Below are 19,911 nucleotides of genomic sequence, written 5' to 3'. Positions count from 1 at the left end.
GAAAGGAGTTGGTTTTGATGAATTTGAAGACTATATATATGCATGCATGTATGTATTGTTTTGAATTTGCATATTTGAGCTTGAATTACATGACTCATGTTGCAATTTTGGTTGAAATCCATGTATTTGACCATCTTTTCATCATATGAGACAAGAATGAAGGTTATATGTCACATGCATGTACAATCCATGGAAGTAGAAGCTTTGAATGCATGAAATGGTTACATTGGTAATGAGTTGGTGGAAAATGAGCCGTGCATGTAGATAAATTATGAAATTGAGCTTCAATATGTTGTAATTCTATGTTTGTACCATGTTAGTACATGATTATGTGAAGTTTGGACCGAAATCATGCATTTAGAGCCTTTGAATGTCGAGATGAAGCTCAAGAACTCAATCTGGAAAACCCAGATTTTCGATGTCCGCTCGAGCGGGTGAAGTGCCGCTCGAGCGAAGAAATCGAGCTCCCAGCATTTTCTGCAGATTCCCGCTCGAGCGGGGAAGTTGACGCTCGAGCGGGGCGCTATGTAGACAGGCAGTCCGCTCGAGCGGCCGAGTTCACGCTCGAGCTGGATTTGAAGGCAACCAGTACTTTCGCAGACCTAAGGGTCCGCTACGCTCGAGCGGGGACCCTGTTTTCTGAAACTTTGAAAATGCATTCTGTGTTATATTTTTCCGTTCTCTTTCACTTGTAAGCACTCTTAGGCATGCATTGAGCATTGTAAATGAATTAACGAGTTAAGAATAAAGCCTAAAATATGTGAATTAGAGAACGGATTGAACTGTTAGTGACCCTTTTGTGTTTATAAAATATGTAGGGTCAAGCTCCAGGGCAAATCCACCAGCCGATCACTGTGAGTAATATCGATATTTGAATGCTTGTGAATGTCCAATTGTCTATTCCCTTATAAGCTTTATGAATTGCTAATTGGGATTATGGACGTAAGTCTGATATGAATAAACATAAATGGACCCAAGGTCGTTTTGATAAACATAAATGGACCCAAAGGTCGTTTTGATAAACATAAATAGACCCAAGGTCGTTTTTTTTTTTGGGTGAATAAGACATAAATAAAACAGCAAAATATACAAAGATACAAGGGGCATGCCCCAGGACCTACAGAGCTATACAATGAGGGCATAAGCCACGAAGAACAAGACAAAAGGAAACCATACACACAATGTTCAAAACCTATCTCGAAGAGAAATAGCAGATGAACACAAGCGAAGGAACCAAAGAAAGACAAAACATCTAAGATGGAACAGCCATACATCAACAAAATAGAGGCTGCCAAAATTCAAAACAGCCAACATAAGACAGTAAACCAGCAAAACAGTCCGAAAGGATATCAGCCAAAGGCCTAGGATGAGCAGAGAAATTATCTGCTATATGTACCCAACACCTAGAAAGTAAGGTAAACCCAACTATATTCTCTAGTACATCCCACTAGAGTAGGCCAAAACTGAGTATGTTTTAAATAGCTACAAACAGTAAATTAAAGACAGCTTTTGATCATTCAGCAATTTTTGGAAGGCGCATATAGCAGCCATACCCATAGATTTGGAGTTTCCCCCGACAGCTTTTAGATGACTAATCCCGAGAGTTTCCACTGCAGCTTTAGATGACAAATCCCGAAATTGCACAGATTGAGTATTCGAGTTAAACATATTAGAACGACCCATAGATTTGGAGGTTCCCACGACAGCTTTTAGTTATCAAGCCCCGAGATTTTCCACTGCAGGTTGCGTATGCAGGTTAAACATAGTAGAATGACCTGCCAATGAGTAGCAGAAGATAGAAACCATGAGAATTAAGTAACCAAGGCAGAAAGTAGAGCCTCTCAATTTTGATCTCACTTCACTCAACCCACAATATTGAATCTCACCACAGTCGGATAAAGCTTCCTTAATCTGCAATAAAGATACAATATAAATGAATCTCACCAAGGTCGTTTTGATAAACATAAATGGACCCAAGGTCGTTTTAACATGAATGAGTGGGCCGAAGGCCGTTTTGAAATGAATGAGTGGGCCGAAGGCCATTCTGACATAAATGAATGGGCCAAAGGCTGTTTTGACACGAATGTATGGGCCGAAGGCCGTTTTGATACGAATGTATGGGCCGAAGGCTGTTTTGACATAAATGATTAGGCTGAAGGCCGTTTTGTCATAATCGAGTGGGCCGAAGGCTGTTTTGAAATGAATGAGTGGGCCGAAGGCCGTTCTGACATAAATGAATGGGCCAAAGGCCGTTTTGACACAAACGTATGGGCCGAAGGCCGTTTTGATACGAATGTATGGGCCGAAGGCCGTTTTGACATAAATGATTGGGCTGAAGGCCGTGTTGTCATAATCGAATGGGCCGAAGGCCGTTTTGACATACATAATTGGGCCAAAGGCCGTTTTGACATAAATGATTGGGCCAAAGGCCGTTTTGACATAAATGATTGGGCCAAAGGCCGTTTTGACATAATCGAATGGGCCGAAGGCCGTTTTGACATACATAATTGGGCCAAAGGCCGTTTTGACATAAATGATTGGGCCAAAGGCCGTTTTGACATAATCGAATGGGCCGAAGGCCGCTTTGACAAGAATGGAGATCTGAATGGGCCAAAGGCCAGAATATTTGGAGTTACAGTCACTTGATTTATATTTAGCTATATATCTGTTAAGTAGGAAAATGAATTGGGCCCAAGGCCGTTTGGAGTATGTTGTTCTACATATTATTTATATGACTTCTGTATTTGATATTATTCACTGGGCTATCGCTCACGCTCATTCATGTGTTTGTAGGTGAGCCAAGAGAAGTCCAGACCCAGCCTCAGTGAAGTCTGTATGGAACAACTAAGGTTTTGAGAGAGTCAGCCCTTGTGTCTCACGCACGAGACCCGTCTTCGCCCTTTTGTTATGTATTTACATTTTGTCAGGTTGGCGAAGTTTTGTATATGCCTGCTTATAGTTTTTATGGGTTGACTTAGTTTTGGATGATCTTGTCTGTACAGAACCTATGTCGCTATGTTTCTGTTGTGAGTTATTAACGCACATATGTATGGTTTGTTTTGATGTGCCATGTAAGCACAGCTCCATGGACAAAGTTTTAAATTTTGCTTCCCTTTTGGCCCCTTTACTCTGACGTGTTAAGTCTGTTTTGGTTTGAGGCCGTAGGTAATCTTAGGATTACTGGCCGGTTACGTCCTTAACCCATGGGGTCGGGTTCGGGTCGTGACAGAGTGGTATCAGAGCACGAGTTAATAACTCACGCACTTGTCCAAAAGAGCAATAAGCATCTAGAAAAGATCTAGGATGCATTCATGTGGTAAGTATGAATTTGAAAGCATCAGAAATACGCTTAAATGTTTAATGTGAACGATTATGTGCTATAAATTTGTAGATTGCTTGCATTGTAAACCATTGGAATATGTATACTTTCTGGTATATGCATACTCGTGAATTTTTGTATAAAGAATAATGCAAGTTCTTTTTTTTTGGGTGAATAAGAATAATGCAAGTTCTATCGGATGGTGAGTAAGAACTCTATAAAGTTACGTTTAGCCTTAATTATTTTCTGATGGTGTGAAATGACAAGTTCCCTGAAATGCTATGTTCTGTATGAATGGATGATTGTCCAAATTTTCTTTGAACGTAATTGTGGTATCCGTAGCAGAGGCCCTCGCCCAGGGGACATAATACTGTGGCTTATGGTCATGGGGCCCTAGCCCGTGGGAAACAATACCGTGGCCTATGTATGAGATATGTCATCCAGTACCAGAGGTTCCATTATGGAACTTGATATGCTTGACCAGTATGATATGCTATGCTAAAGGGAGTACCACACATGATTTGAATATGAGATATGAATTGTTACACTAATGTGTACAACAAGTTTGTTTGTTATAATGCACATACATGAACATATGAATCATGAAAAGTTATTTATGTGCATTCAATTCTGCCTACGGGTGTCTATGTGAAATATGAACATGATTTGAGTATATAATTACTTAGTAAATGTTCAGCATGCGATATCTGATAAGTATGCAATTATTTGTTACGCATGTGATTAATTACGTACGACAGGTGAAATGAGAATATAAAGACATGCCTATGTGTGACTATGTGTTTATTTTTGTATTGGACATCCCTGTATTTGGCATGATTTAATAAGGGTTCGTGTAGAACGTGGTTAAAGTAAGAGCATACGAGTTGGCAGACTCTTTTACAGCCCGACCTGATAGATTGGAAAGAATGGTACAAGAAATGGCAGAGATCTTAAGACAACAACGTCAGGAATTGTCGGATTTCGGGGGCTTCTTATAGGTGTGGTAAATGGACCATATGGTAAGGAATTGTCCCCGAACTGAACAAATGCGAGTAAATCTTCTGCCTCAGTTGAATTCGTACCAATGGTGGGAATTGCTAATCAAGATAGAGTAATTGTACTCATCCCAGAAAGCACTCAGAATACTGCAACCGTTATCCCAGGTATCTATGCTGTTTATAAACAAATGCCTATGTGTTGATTGATTCTGAATTAGTACGTTTGTACATCTTCGCTTGGGATATTATTTGATTCGAATCGGCATATCCTTTCGTATCTGCTGCATGTGTATTTAGATTGGTTGGACTCACAAGATCGAGACCGTATTCATTGAATGGGTATGTTCCATTTGGGGAATTTGTGAAAAACATTTTGGGATATTGATTGACTCTGCACATGCACATGTATATCTAAACCTATGCTCAGGTTGATTTGCTATGTTACTGTCTTCAATGACTAAACCACTGGGATTGTGACTTTGTGATTGTATAATTGAGTTGAGCACCCCATATAATAAACTCTGCAAGTTACGAGACCATGCATTTTGATTGGTAGAAAATTGACTGGATTATGTGACTATACTGGGCTCGACTCATAAACCTACATTTTGTGACTAATTTGGAACTTTTACGTAATAGACTCTATCTTATGTACAACCGAGGAACTCTGGTTAATGTGTTACTGTGCACCATGTGCTTGTATATAAGACTTGTTTGGGAATTGCTGCATTGATTATAGTGCATACCTCATGATCTGTATAGCTGCACGTTTATGCAACTACCCCCGAATTTATGTAGTCGATGCCATATTGTATATGACTTGAAATGCTTTGATATGAACAGTTGTGATGAATAATTCTGATATGACTTTGAGAACTGATGAACTTAGGGCAGTTGAGAAACTATCAACCATGTGCCTAAACAAACGAAGTGAGCCTCACAGAACCGAATGTACCCCATTTGAGAAAACTTTTATCTGATTCGACCCTTTAAAACCTTTGCCTGATATTGTTTCGATGGAACCCACATTTGATATAATTTGATGGAACCTTTGTTTGATCTAATCTGACAAGACCTTTGCTTGGGTTAACCGGTAAGACTCTCTATCTAATTTGATTTTGTAAAAAGGGGATTAAGAATTGCTTGTGAATAAATAACCAGATTATTCTTGGTAGAAAAACTGATAGACCCAAAACTTGAATTCGTTTGGAATACTTGACTTATTGGAAAGACCTTTTGTGGACTATCAACAGATTGACCTAACCAAACGCATCATTGAGAACCAATCCCCAACTATTGAGGACATATGTGTTAAAAATGAACCGAATTGTACAAACCCCGTGATTGGGTGTCGTAAGGAGTGTTGTTCCATTTTGTTTGTTTGATGCTATGGGAATCGATGACGGTAGATTGATTTGATTTTGAGCAGCACTGAACATTTGTCTTTGACTGATCAGAACATGTTTTGTAAGGGAGAGTGATTGCTTCAGTGTTATCAGATTTTGGAGAAATCAGGTTATAGTGAATGGTGTTGTGTTGCTTTGATGACATTCTTAGAGTGTCCTTCCGTGCTAGGGGACGTTAAGCCTATGTAGCACCTTTGATTGAGATACCTTTTGCCATCGACGGTTTCGTACGGGTGGGTTTGACTAATCGATCTGGAATCGGCCACCGACGGTCGCAAACGGGTGTGCTTCGATTCCGAGATGATTATTCCTTTGTTTTGTTTGGAATGTCATCCTTTGGTATTATGTAAATGTTTTAACATCCAAGAAACTTTGAAAAACCCTGATTGTCCGAAAAGTGCGTGAATTCGGTACGCCTTGTATATAACCACCCAGTGTCATTATATTTTGTGATTGGAACCTTGAGAATGTGTGAATTGTGTTTGACATGCGATTGACTCCTTTGATAATGCCTTTGACATCATGGGGATTTATGTATATGAATTGCCTTATGCTTTTAACGACTACCAGATAAAGTAGAAAGACCCGATGGAACAGAGAATTGAATATTGAACTGAATTGTAGACCGTAACCTGTTGAATGAATTGAGAACACGTGTATTGCGTTAGAAATTGACTGCTTCGATGATATTATATCTTACAATCAGTATTATGGGGATATACGGACTATGTGCGTTGTATGGGTAATTACTTCGATACTACCTTTGTTGGTTAGGGAATCGGTGTCTGGATCCACTTTGAATTTCTGAAGACTTTTGACTGACCTTGGATAACTGTGATGAGTCACTGGACTAAATACGAATCGGATTATAATTGTGGAACTATTGAAGAATGAATTGAACTTTTGTGACGAGGGAATAGACCGAACTTCTGTGACAAGTTAGCTGACATGTGAAATAAATATGTTAGTGACCTGCTTTGAAGAGGGTAATTGGTGAATGTGTGTCTAAGTATTTTTTGGGGCCAACAGGTCGAAGCCGAATATCAGATAGTGGCGGAACTACTTCAATCTCTCTATTTTGGGATGAAAATGGGAATATGTGACTACGAATTGTGTTGTGGGGCTACCTTGAGCACCCAAGGTATAAGTCCCGTTTGAGTTTTGAATATGGGATTACTAAGTTGCCTGTCTCCTCCCTGTGAAATTTTCATAAGATGCTTGTAGGCTAGTCACTGTTATATCAATAAGATTGCTCGTTTGCATGAGGTCCCAGTGTCTATTGTTTTAGGCAGAAATTTTAAAATGTGTTTGAATTTTGACAAGCCTTCAAGAGGCAATGAGAACTGAAATGGGATTCAGCACTACTTTCCATCCATAAATTGATGTATAGTCAGAAGGAACTATTTAGACTCTGGGAGAAATACTCCAAATGTGTACTTTAGATCTTCGAGAAGTCAGAAAAATCTGTCCATTGTTGGCAGACTCTGTTTACAACAAAAGCTTGCACTCTAGATTGGTATGACACCATACAAGCCTTGTATGGAGAAAAAGTTGAGTCATTGACTGATTGAGAACAGAGTGTTGCTTGATTTTGAGACTGAGTAGATAACTATCAAAAGGAACAGAATTGTTGAATAAGAAAGTGTTCCGAATTGTGCCTGACTCAAGGTAAATTAAGTTTGGAGGACCAAACTTCCTAAAGGGGGGAAAACTGTGATACCCCTGTTCCGTAATATGCATTAATTGGCCCTTAATATGAATTTGATTATATGTTTGATATGATTTGGTGTGCCATTATGTGATATATGTGATTCTAGAATTCTATCTGTCCACCGTAGGAATATCTGTTTGAATAATCTGCTTTGGAATTAAATTGAGGGCCGTATCGGCCACAGAACTCAAAATTGATTACGCCATTGTGGTTGGCATAATTTTTAGAGCCTACGGTGAAATTTAATTGAAAATTGATTCTGGTCAATTTAAACTGATTAAATTGATAAATTAAGTACCCCATTATTTTATATTAAAATATTTGTTAGTGGGGCTTATTGTACATTTGCATTGCACTCTCCTTTAGCTCTCTTAAAACTCAAAATCTGAGTTAGACAATTGAGAGTGAGAGAGAGGTCGGCTATAGAGAGAGAAAGGAAGAGACTTGAGCAATTTTTGGCTCTAGCTTGGGAATTTGAAGATTTAACTCAAGAATTGACTAGAGTTTGGAAGATTAAAGCTCCTAGGTGAGTAACCAACCCCTAACTCATGAATTTGAGTTGTGATTTCGTGAATTGAAGATTAATTTGTGGTCTAGAACATGAAAGGAGTTGGTTTTGATGAATTTGAAGACTATATATGCATGCATGTATGTATTGTTTTGAATTTGCATATTTGAGCTTGAATTACATGACTCATGTTGCAATTTTGGTTGAAATCCATGTATTTGACCATCTTTTCATCATATGAGACAAGAATGAAGGTTATATGTCACATGCATGTACAATCCATGGAAGTAGAAGCTTTGAATGCATGAAATGGTTACATTGGTAATGAGTTGGTGGAAAATGAGCCATGCATGTAGATAAATTATGAAATTGAGCTTCAATATGTTGTAATTCTATGTTTGTACCATGTTAGTACATGATTATGTGAAGTTTGGACCGAAATCATGCATTTAGAGCCTTTGAATGTCGAGATGAAGCTCAAGAACTCAATCTGGAAAACCCAAATTTTCGATGTCCGCTCGAGCGGGTGAAGTGCCGCTCGAGCGAAGAAATCGAGCTCCCAGCATTTTCTGCAGACATGGTTCCCGCTCGAGCGGGGAAGTTGACGCTCGAGCGGGGAGCTATGTAGACAGGCAGTCCGCTCGAGCGGCCGAGTTCACGCTCGAGCTGGATTTGAAGGCAACCAGTACTTTCGCAGACCTAAGGGTCCGCTACGCTCGAGCGGGGACCCTGTTTTCTGAAACTTTGAAAATGCATTCTGTGTTATATTTTTCCGTTCTCTTTCACTTGTAAGCACTCTTAGGCATGCATTGAGCATTGTAAATGAATTAACGAGTTAAGAATAAAGCCTAAAGAGGAATATGTGAATTAGAGAACGGATTGAACTGTTATTGACCCTTTTGTGTTTATAAAATATGTAGGGTCAAGCTCCAGGGCAAATCCACCAGCCGATCACTGTGAGTAATATCGATATTTGAATGCTTGTGAATGTCCAATTGTCTATTCCCTTATAAGCTTTATGAATTGCTAATTGGGATTATGGACGTAAGTCTGATATGAATAAACATAAATGGACCCAAGGTCGTTTTGATAAACATAAATGGACCCAAAGGTCGTTTTGATAAACATAAATAGACCCAAGGTCGTTTTGATAAACATAAATGGACCCAAGGTCGTTTTAACATGAATGAGTGGGCCGAAGGCCGTTTTGAAATGAATGAGTGGGCCGAGAAGGATGGAGAAGCACAAAGAAAGTCAGGGAGAAACTATCTTCTCGAGAGCTAGACAAGAAAGTTAGAGAAAAGAAAGAGAAATAGGAAGAAAATCAAACGGAACTCAAATTCAACCTTTTGGACTTCAGAATTGAACACTTAGGAGATTTTGAAAACATTAAACGAGGTGCTTAAGTTTAACTAATGTTGTTAAGTTACAATTACTCAGTAAGTTCTCTTTGTTAGAGGCTAAGCAAGATTAGTTTGATATAAACTTCGCCGCTTGAACAAATGAAACAACAGGCGGAATTCAAATTCAACCTTTTAGACATGAGAATTGAACACTTAGGTGATTTCGAAAACCTTAAATGAGGTGTTTAAGTTAAACTAATGGTTGTTAAGTTACAATTTTTGGGTGAATAAATTAAGTTACAAATTACTCAGTAAATTCTCTTTGTTAGAGAATAAGCGAGATTAGTTTAATTTAAACTTCGCCACCTGAACAAATGAAACAATTAGGGGGCCGAGGCTAATTAGTTTCTCGAACAAAAAAGAGAGAAGGATGGAGAAGCGCCGAGAAGTTAGGGAGAAACCTTTTTCTTGAGAGCTAGAAGAGACGGTTAAAGAAAAGAAACAGAAAGAGGAAGAAAATCAATGGGAATTCAAATTCATCCTTTTGGATTTGAGAATTGAACAATTAGGTAACTTGGAAAACCTTAAATGACGTGCTTAAGTCAAACTAATATCGATAATTACTCAATAAATTCTCTATCTTTGAGGCTAAGCAAGATTAGTTTGACTTTAACTTGGCCACTTAAGCTAATGGAACAATTAGGGTCCCAAGCTAATTAGTTCCTTGAACGAAAGAGAGAAGGATGGAGAAGCACAGAGAAAATTAGAGGGAAGCTTTTATCTAGAGAGCTAGAAGAAGAGAAAGTTAGAGAAAAGAAAGAGAAGTAGGAAGAAAATCAAAGAGAATTCACATTCATCCTTTTAGAGTTCAGAATTGAACACTTATGTGATTTGGAAAATCATAAATGAGGTGTTTAAGTGAAACTAATATCGTTCAGCTACAGTTACTCAGTAAATTCTCTTTCTCAGAGGCTAAGCAGGATTAGTTTGAGTTAAACTTGGCCACTTAAACTAATGGAACAATTAGGGGCCCAAGCTAATTAGTTCCTAGAACAAAAGAGAGAAGGACGGAGAAGCACAGAGAAAGTTAGAGATAAATTTTTTTCTTGAGAGGTAGAAGAGACAGTTAGAGGAAAGAAAGGGAAACGGAAAAAAAAATCATAGAGAATTCACATTCGTCCTTTTGGGCTTGAGAAATTGAACAGTTAGGAAATTTGGAAAACCTTAAATGCGGTGCTTATGTTTAACTAATATCGTTAAGTGGCAATTACTCAGTAAATTCTCTTTCTTAGATGCTATGCAAGATTTGTTGGAGTTAAACTTGGCCACTTAAGCTAATGGAACAGTTAGGGTCCCAAGCGAATTAGTTTCCTAGAACAAAAGATAGAAGGATGGAGAAGCACAGAGAAAGTTGGAGAGAAAACTATCTTCTTGAGAGGCAGACGAGAAAGTTAAAAGAAAAGACAGAGAAATAGGAGGAAAATTAAAGGGAATTCGAATTCATCGTTTTAGACTTGAGAATTAAACGCTTAAGTGATTTCAGAAAACTTAAATGAGGTGTTTAATGTTAAACTAAGATCGTTATGCGACAATGACTCAGTAAATTCTCTTGCTGAGAGGCTAAGCAAGATTAGTTTAAGTTAAACTTGGCCACTCGAGCAAATGAAACAATTAGGGGCGCAAGCTAATTTGTTCCCGGAACAAAAGAGATAAGGATGGAGAGGCACAGAGAAAGATAGAAACTTTCTGCTTTGAGAGCCAGAAGAGAAAGTATAAGAGAAAAGAAAGAGGAATTGGAAGAAAGTCAAAGGGAATTCAAATTCATCCTTCTGGGCTTGAGAATTTAACACTTAAATGATTTAAGAAACCATAAATGTGGTGCTTATGTTAAACTGATTTTGTGAAGCTAAATATATTCAGTAAATTCTATTGCTCAGTGGTTATGCAAGATTAGGTTGAGTTAAACTTGGCCAGTTAAGCGAATGACACATTTACGGGACCCAAGCTATGTAGTTACTAGAACAGAACGGAGAAGCGAGGAGAAGCACAGATAAAATTAGAGAGAAACTTTCTTCTTGAGAGCTAGAAGACAAAGTTAGAGAAAATGAAAGAGAAATATGAAGAAAATTACAGGGAATTCAAATTGATCCTTTCGGACTTGAGAATTGAACACTTGGGTGATTTTGAAAACCTCAGATGAGATATTTAAATTGAACTAATATCTTTAAGCTACAGTTACCCCGTAAATTCGTTTTCTTAGAGGCTAAGCAAGATTAGTTTGATTTCAACCTGGCCACTTAAGCTAATGAAACAATTAGGGGCCCAAGCTAATTAGTTCCTAGAACGAATGAGAGAAGGATGGAGAAGCACAGAGAAAGTTAGGGAGAAATACCCACCCAAAAAAAGTTAGGGAGAAACTATCTTCTTGAGAGCTAGACAAGAAAGTTAGAGAAAAGAAAAAGAAATAGGACGAAAATCAAACGGAACTCAAATTCAACCTTTTGGACTTTAGAATTGAACACTTAGGAGATTTCGAAAACCTTAAACGAGGTGCTTAACTTAAACTAATGTTGTTAAGTTACAATTACTCAGTAAGTTCTCTTTGTTAGAGGCTAAGCAAGATTAGTTTGATATAAACTTCGCCGCTTGAACAAAGGAGAGAAGGATGGAGAAGCACAGAGAAAGTTAGAGAGAAACTATCTTCGTGAGAACTAGACAAGAAAGTTAGAGAAAAAAAAAAGAGAAATAGGAAGAAAATCTGGCGGAATTCAAATTCAACCTTTTGGACATGAGAATTGAACACTTAGGAGATTTCGAAAACCTTAAATGAGGTGTTTAAGTTAAACTAATGGTTGTTAAGTTACAAATTTTGGGTGAATAAATTAAGTTACAAATTACTCTGTAAATTCTCTTTGTTAGAGGCTAAGCAAGATCAGTTTGATTTAAACTTCGCCACTTGAACAAATGAAAAAATTGGGGGGCCGAGGCTAATTAGTTTCTCGAACAAAAAAGAGAGAGGATGGAGAAGCGCCGAGTAGTTATGGAGAAACATTTTTCTTGAGAGCTAGAAGAGACAGTTAAGGAAAAGAAACAGAAAGAGGAAGAAAATCAATGGGAATTCAAATTCATCCTTTTGGATTTGGGAATTGAACACTTAGGTGACTTGGAAAACCTTAAATGACGTGCTTAAGTCAAACTAATATCGATAATTACTCAGTAAATTCTCTATCTTTGAGGCTAAGCAAGATTAGTTTGACTTAAACTTGGCCACTTAAGCTAATGGAACAATTAGGGTCCCAAGCTAATTAGTTCCTTGAACGAAAGAGAGATGGATGGAGAAGCACAGAGAAAGTTAGAGGGAGGCCTTTATCTTGAGAGCTAGAAGAAGAAAAAGTTAGAGAAAAGAAAGAGAAGTAGGAAGAAAATCAAAGGGAATTCACATTCATCCTTTTGGAGTTGAGAATTGAACACTTATGTGATTTGGAAAATCATAAATGAGGTGCTTAAGTTAAACTATATCGTTTAGCTACAGTTACTCAGTAAATTCTCTTTCTCAGAGGTTTTTTTTTGGGTGAATAAGACATAAATAAAAAAACAGAGATTACACAGCTACAAGGGGCATACCCCAGGACCTAACGAAAACTATACAAGAATAAATGAAAAGACCAAAACACACAACCAGCAAACAAACCAAACTAAACAGGACTAGAAACTAACAAGACATAAGAATTAGAGAAAGGACATGGGAAAATATAAACCCCCAAAAATGTGTTCATGAGCCGCATAATTCGAATGAGGATCATGAACACATCCAACAGCGACCCATCTCAGTAAAAACCACCCCACAAAACAGCTAAAACCAGCAGAAAAAACAAAACTAGCAACCATGTACATCCCACACGGCTAGGCCAAAAAAGTGACAACCCATAAAAATATTCATAGTCCATACAAGCAGACCATCTAAATTCCAAACATAAGTATCTGAACAAAATGTAAAAAATTAAGTAAGAACAAGTTTCCACAAAGGCGCTCCAAGCAGCCATCACACCAAATACATAAACTCTCGAACACAACCTGCGCAGCAAATGAGTACCGGCACAGCCACAGTCATCAAACAAAACGCAGATTTTCCTTCCCTTACATGCCCAGCAGAAATGGAGCATTGTAGCAAAACCTGAGGAGCCATGAACCATTGAGTCCAAGAGCCAGTCATCACAAGATAAGTGACGCCAGTGCTGACCCATGCAGTCCAAGTCATGCTCATACATTATAGTAGACCCTGTAAGAACAGCCATGAATAAGTACCTCCAGCAAATAAGATACCATCTACTATGAATTAAATCAGTAACAGTGCCCTCAATATAGGATCTCACACCACTCGACCCACAATTTAGAGACTCACACCACTCGACTTGAGCTTCCTTACCCTGCAAATAAAGAATTATAATATATATTAACATAAACAAATATGGTGGCTGACAACACTCAACCCTCATGTAAAGTGACAATTTAACTTCTCTCATCACTCAACCCTCAAAGATATATGTATGCAACCACAGTGAACTCTGAACAAACCTGCACAAGACCAAACCATTATGCAAACACACAATGTTGCTCACCTACACTCAACCCACATATATGGAACTCACATCACTCAGCAGTCCTCCCATATCTGATAATATGGGGCTTCAATATCATTGTTGGCAGGTTCCATTGGGCAAGAAACCAGCTGTCACTAGCAGAGTTAGGCAAATTCTTAATGGATAGCATTCTACTTCTCACCATCTGGATTACAGATTTAATAACCACCTCTTCAGGCTTACATTCTTTGTTAAAAACACGATTATTTCTCTCAATCCAGATGTGGTAGATAGAGCACAAGAAAGCATTGCTAAGAATATTAGCCCTAAGAGAATTACCCTTGGTTTCTTTTGTAGCATATGTAACAATATCAGGCCAATCCAAAACAGGCCACTTCATGTTACATTTGCCTTCAATAGCACCCCAAACTCTATTAGTAAAACTACACTTAAAAAAGAGATGAGAATGACTCTCTCCAGGGTCAAGGCAAAAAGGACACTGTGAATGAGGAGATAAACCAAACAGCATTAGCCTATCTCCAGTGTATAACCTGTTATGGATAGCAACCCAGACAATAAAACTAACTTTAGGAATCCTATGAGGGCCCCAAAGGAGTTTATGCCAGACCACTCTGTCAGACCTACTTCTCCAATGATTCCAAGCTGAGTGAATGGAGAACTTACCATCCGTAGTGAGTTTCCAGGTAACTTGGTCACACTTAGAAGGGTTAGGTTTGCAGCATTCGGGAGTAGATGAGATCAACTCCTGAATTTCCCAAGAATTAGGGATAGGCCACTTCCAAGAATGACCACTGATGATTTGACTGACTTTGGTCTCACTGTTGAGGCAGGAATCATACAAAATCCTGTCCCCAAACTTTTTCCATAGAGGACCAAGAGGATGCCAATTGTCATACCAAAGGAATGTAGAATCACCACAACCAACTTGGTGGTTAATTAGAGGAGACAACCAGTCTCTAAGAGACAATAACTTCCTCCAAACCCAGGAAGGGTCAGGGGGAATTTTGACCCTCCAAAAGCTTTTACCCTTGAGTAAATAGGATTTAACCCACTGGCACCACATAGACTTCTCGCCACCAGAGAAGAGGAACCAGACATGCTTAGCTATAGCAGCTCTATTCCAGATACCAAGAGATTTAAACCCAAGACCCCCCTCATTTTTAGGAACACACACAGAATCCCAGGCAATCTTAGCACTATGGGTTTTGAGCTCACTGCCAGACCAAAGGAAAGCTCTAAGAATACTTTCAATCTCCCTAATGACCTTCTTAGGGAGAATAAACAAGGAAGACCAGTAAACTTGCATAGAAAAAAGGATGGATTGGATGAGCTGGCTCCTCCCCGCATAAGACAGGACTCTGTTAGTCCAATTCTTAACTCTTTTGGTGATTCGGTCAATGAGAGGAGCACAATCCGTGGCCCTCAATTTGGTTGTGATAAGGGGAACTCCAAGATATTTAACCGGGAGAGTGCCCTCTTTGAATTTTGCAATGTCAAGGATAGAGGTGCGCAATCCCATTTCACAACCAGAAAAGTAGATATTACTCTTGCTAGGATTAGGGGTAAGGCCCGAAAGGTTAGAAAACTCCTCAAGGCCTTCCATAATAAGTTTAACAGTAGGTACATCACCTTTGCTAAAAATCATGAGATCGTCAGCAAAACAAAGATTTATAATCTTAGTCTTCTCACATCTCCAATGGAACTTAAACATAGGATGCATAGACTTCTCAGCCAAAATTTTAGCAAGAATTTCCATAGCTAGAACAAATAAATAGGGGGACAGAGGGTCACCTTGACGCAAGCCTCTAGCCCCTTTGAAGTAACCATGGAGGCTCCCATTGATGCAAATAGAAAAGGAGGGACTAGAGATGCAAGCCTGTATCCATGAAACCATGACAGGAGGGAAGGACATAGCCTTAAGAATATCGATGATAAATTCCCACCTCACACTGTCATAGGCTTTCATGATGTCCACTTTCATGGCACACTTCGGGGTAGGAGACTTCCTATGATACCCTCTCACAAGCTCCTGGGATAGGAAAATATTGTCAGATATTCTCCTACCTTGAACAAATGCGGATTGAACGGGATCAACAAGATCAGGGAGAACAGTTTTAATCCTGTTTGCAATGATCTTGGCGATGCATTTGTAAATAGTGTTACAGCAAGAGATGGGTCTAAAGTCACCAACTTTAATGGGATTGGGGACCTTAGGAATAAGGGCAATGATGGTACTATTGACTTCGGATAGGAGTTTTCCCGACTCAAAAAAGGTTCTAACAGCTTGGGTGACCTCTCTCCCAACTATATTCCAAGAGCTTTTGAAAAAACCAGCAGAAAAGCCATCAGGGCCAGGGGCCTTATTAGCTTTAAGAGACCAAAAAGTGTCTTTAATCTCTTTATCAGTCACAGGGCTAGCAAGCAACAACGATTGATCAGGAGATATTTTAGACTTAACAAGAGACTGAACTCTATCAAAACCATTATAATGGTCATCAATAGGGGTACCAAATAAACCAGAGAAAAAATCTATGAAAGCATTATGAATGTCCTTAGGTTTTGAAGATTTTTGGCCATCCATCATCTCCAAATTAAGGATTTTTCCCCTATTGATGTTACCCTTAATGGTTTTGAAAAAGAACCTACTATTGTTATCACCCTGACTAAGCCACTGGACTCTAGATTTTTGGTGAGCCAGACTCTCCTCAACAACCAGAAGATCAACATACTTTTTATAACAGATTCTCTCAAGTTGTTGCACAGAAGTATTTCTGGGATCCTTGTCCAACTTACACTGGACAGAGAGGAGCTCTGACCTAGAAGTGTGGACTCTGGTAACAATATCACTAAAGTCTTTCTTATTCAGAGCCTTTAGAGCAGGTTTCAGATTTTTCAACTTCTGACACACTCTAAACATAGGGACACCTTGAATGTATTGGTTCCAAATTGTAGAAACCACAGAGGAGAAATCCTCATGGTCAGCCCAGAAGTCAAAATATTTAAAAGGTTTCTTAAAAGAAGTCACCTTATCAGAGATATTAACAACAACAGGAGAGTGATCAGAAATGCCAGATGGCAGAAAGGTAGCAAATGAGGCAGGGAATGCATCAAGCCAAGTCTCATTTACTAACACTCTGTCAATCTTGGAGGCAATATAATCCCCACTAGTTCTCTTGTTAGCCCAAGTGAATTGACAACCTCCATAGGACAGATCAACCAGCTCGGCTTGCAAAATACGGGAATTAAACTCCTCTTTATCCTTCGACCAAACAGTAGAACCCCCAGATTTCTCATAAGGAAATCTAGTGGCATTAAAGTCTCCTAAGAAAACGAGAGGAGTATTGGACTGAGCTTGGGAGACTGCGACCATGTACTCAAAAAAATCTTTCCTAACATCATGTTTATTCTCAGCATAAACAAAACAGACTCTGAACGTATAATCCGTAATAAGATCATGCACTTCACAAAAAATATACTGATCAGAGTCATGTAACTTTTGAACTTTACAAAAAGCTGAGTCCCAGCAGACACATATCCGCCCAGTTTTAAGAGGTTGTGAGTTTGTCAAAAAAGGCCAGTTGTTTACACCAGATGAAAAAATCTGCTGTTCATTCAAAGCTTTTATTTTAGTTTCCAAAATGCCCAAAATTTTAATGTCTTCATGCAACAAGAATTTTCTAACTTCTTTATGTCTGTGAGGATTATTGAATCCTCTAACATTCCATGATGCAATTTTTAAGGACATTGGACTAACAAAAATTCAAAAAAACCCACAAACCAGATAAAACTAGAGTTACCTGCGTTTCTTCCTCTGGCTTTTGTTGCTCTTGCCAGAGGATTTACCTTTTGCACTTGAGCCTGCTTGGGCTTGTTTGTTAGTATGAAATTTGCCAGGAGTAGATTCCACAAGATTTTCCACTTTAGCCAACAATTCGGTTTCATGAGGGAGAACTAGGCTTGTAATTTCTACCAGTTTCTTCTGAAGGGTCATCAAATCCTCCATATTATCATCCTTTGACTCATCATCTGTTGGGTCCAGCACCTCTCTGTGAGTTTGATCAGCTGCTTCCTCTGTAGTCTCCACCTGAGCTTGCATTGCTGGGTGACTCTGCTCTTTCTCAAATTGATGCACGCCATCCTCATTAGGCTCCGCAGTGTTTACTGTCTCAGTAGTAGTCTCTGGAACACCCACTTTTCTCTTTCCCTTAGCCATAACAGTTTCCCACCCAGGATCAGGATGGTTTTGTACTTCCTTTTGGATGTTGAGAAGAGCCGCAACCTGAGTTTTCACACATCTGGCTGTATCATGCCCAAAAGCTATGCAATGTTCACATTTTGGGGGTAAACCTTGGTATTCGACTTTGACTATGACTTCTGTTCCTTCACAGTCCACCTTAAACATAGCAGGTAAGGTAGATGCTGCTTCTACCTCAACACAGACCCTAGCAAAGGACACTCTACTCCCCTGTTCCGTGAGTTGGTCCATAAAGAGAGGAACACCCACAGCACTGGCTATACGACTTAATCCATCACTATCCCAGTATTCGAATGGGACATTAAAGAACTTAGCCCACACAGGGACCTTGGTAGCTTTGTCCTTAGACAATTTCATCATGCGGGTCCATTTTTTCAAGAACAAGTTGAAACCTCCAATATACCAAGGTCCTCCCTCAAGGACTGAGGTACAACATTCTGGGTTATCAAAAATGAAAAAGCTAAACCCTTCCCCATTAGCTAAAACCTCTTTCAACCCTTTATTTTTCCATAGACCAAAGGCACTATTTCTCAAGTAATTGTATGACACCCCTTTATCAAGAAAATACCCAACCAGACACGAATCCCATTTTTCTAAAGGGTTAGGACGGGTGGGTAGGGTCACACTGACATAGCCCTCACTCCGATTAGGAGGCACATACCTGAGAGGAACACTAGATCGAGTAGATGAGGCAGCTACATCTGCCCAGGTTCGAGTATAAGGACCTCTTCCACCCCCTTGACCTCTACCTCCTCTGCCTCCTCTGAAATTAGGGTTCCCCCCCCTGTGAGGATACACTGCCTCATTTGGAAGAGGAGGGTCTTCTGTCACTTGTATAACTTCTACAGGGCCCAGATTTACATCTGACTCCTGTCCTTTGGGTAGATCGGACTTGGATTCGCCATAGCCCTTTGCTTCCTGTCTATTGCGAGCAACCAATATGCTGTCTTGGAGATTTTGGAACATCGGGTTATCGCCTTCAGTACGATCCGACCATCGAGACGTCGTTAGAGATCCATCTGGGTTACTAGGTGTCAAGATTGACGAAGAAGGATCTTTCAGCCTTGCCAATCGATCAGCAACTCTCTGAAAATCTGCAGCCATCAACGGAGTTCTTCGATCTGTTAGTTTTAGGGTTTTCCTCTCACCCTCAGCATCATCTATCTTCTCTGAAATCATTACCGCACTTGCTCTTGTCTCAATATTTGGATCCATGACTGTATCACTCAAGATTTCGAATCTGTTCCTCACAAACCCTAGGTTATCACTCAGACTATTCACCGTTGAACCCCCCTCTACTGAATCGCTATCAGGTGCATTCGACCGATTCTCAGAAAAAGCATTAACTCCTAGCATCGTATTCAATGAGGTTTTGAAACCCTAGAAACAGCCGTTTCTAGAGAGATGCTAGAGCTTCTCACTCTAACCCATTTCTGGTGTGTGGAGCCCTATGTTTTCTCAGAGGTTAAGCAGGATTAGTTTGAGTTAAACTTGGCCACTTAAACTAATGGAACAATTAGGGGCCCAAGCTAATTAGTTCCTAGAACAAAAGAGAGAAGGATGGAGAAGCACAGAGAAAGTTAGAGAGAAACTTTTTTCTTGAGAGATAGAAGAGACAGTTAGAGGAAAGAAAGGGAAACGGGAAAAAAAATCATAGAGAATTCACATTCGTCCTTTTGGGCTTGAGAATTGAACAGTTAGGGAATTTGGAAAACCTTAAATGCGGTGCTTATGTTTAACTAATATCGTTAAGTGGCAATTACTCAGTAA

At 39.3% G+C, this 19,911-nt stretch overlaps 1 protein-coding gene across 1 annotated transcript; it reads right to left on the bottom strand.

Moving 5' to 3' along the window:
• Positions 1-1,709: 1,709 nt before the first annotated feature.
• LOC145815486 (uncharacterized) lies at positions 1,710-19,497 on the bottom strand. Its single transcript, XM_082912234.1, has 6 exons — positions 17,684-19,497; positions 14,068-17,635; positions 13,609-13,712; positions 13,379-13,520; positions 1,858-1,911; positions 1,710-1,775 (listed from the first exon to the last, which is right to left on the bottom strand). Exons 1-6 carry the CDS (start codon positions 19,495-19,497, stop codon positions 1,710-1,712), a joined length of 5,748 nt encoding a protein of 1,915 aa, XP_082768360.1.
• Between the last annotated feature and the right edge of the window lie 414 nt (positions 19,498-19,911).

The sequence above is a fragment of the Camellia sinensis genome, chromosome 1 (assembly GCF_055761805.1).
Source record: "Camellia sinensis isolate YWXY chromosome 1, ASM5576180v1, whole genome shotgun sequence".
NCBI classification, from domain to species: domain Eukaryota; kingdom Viridiplantae; phylum Streptophyta; class Magnoliopsida; order Ericales; family Theaceae; genus Camellia; species Camellia sinensis.
The sequence above is the reverse complement of the archived record's forward strand: the minus strand, read 5'-3'. Positions and strand labels throughout refer to the sequence as shown.

Bases quoted from the DNA above. Each gene is read 5' to 3' on its own strand.
- LOC145815486 (XM_082912234.1), bottom strand. From the start codon at position 19,497: ATGCTAGGAGTTAATGCTTTTTCTGAGAATCGGTCGAATGCACCTGAT. The intron at 13,713-14,067 runs GTGAGAAGTAGA...CTTTATTTGCAG, and splicing joins TTAAATCTGTAATCCAGATG to GGTAAGGAAGCTCAAGTCGA. The intron at 13,521-13,608 runs GTATCTTATTTG...TGCATGGGTCAG, and splicing joins GATTTAATTCATAGTAGATG to CACTGGCGTCACTTATCTTG.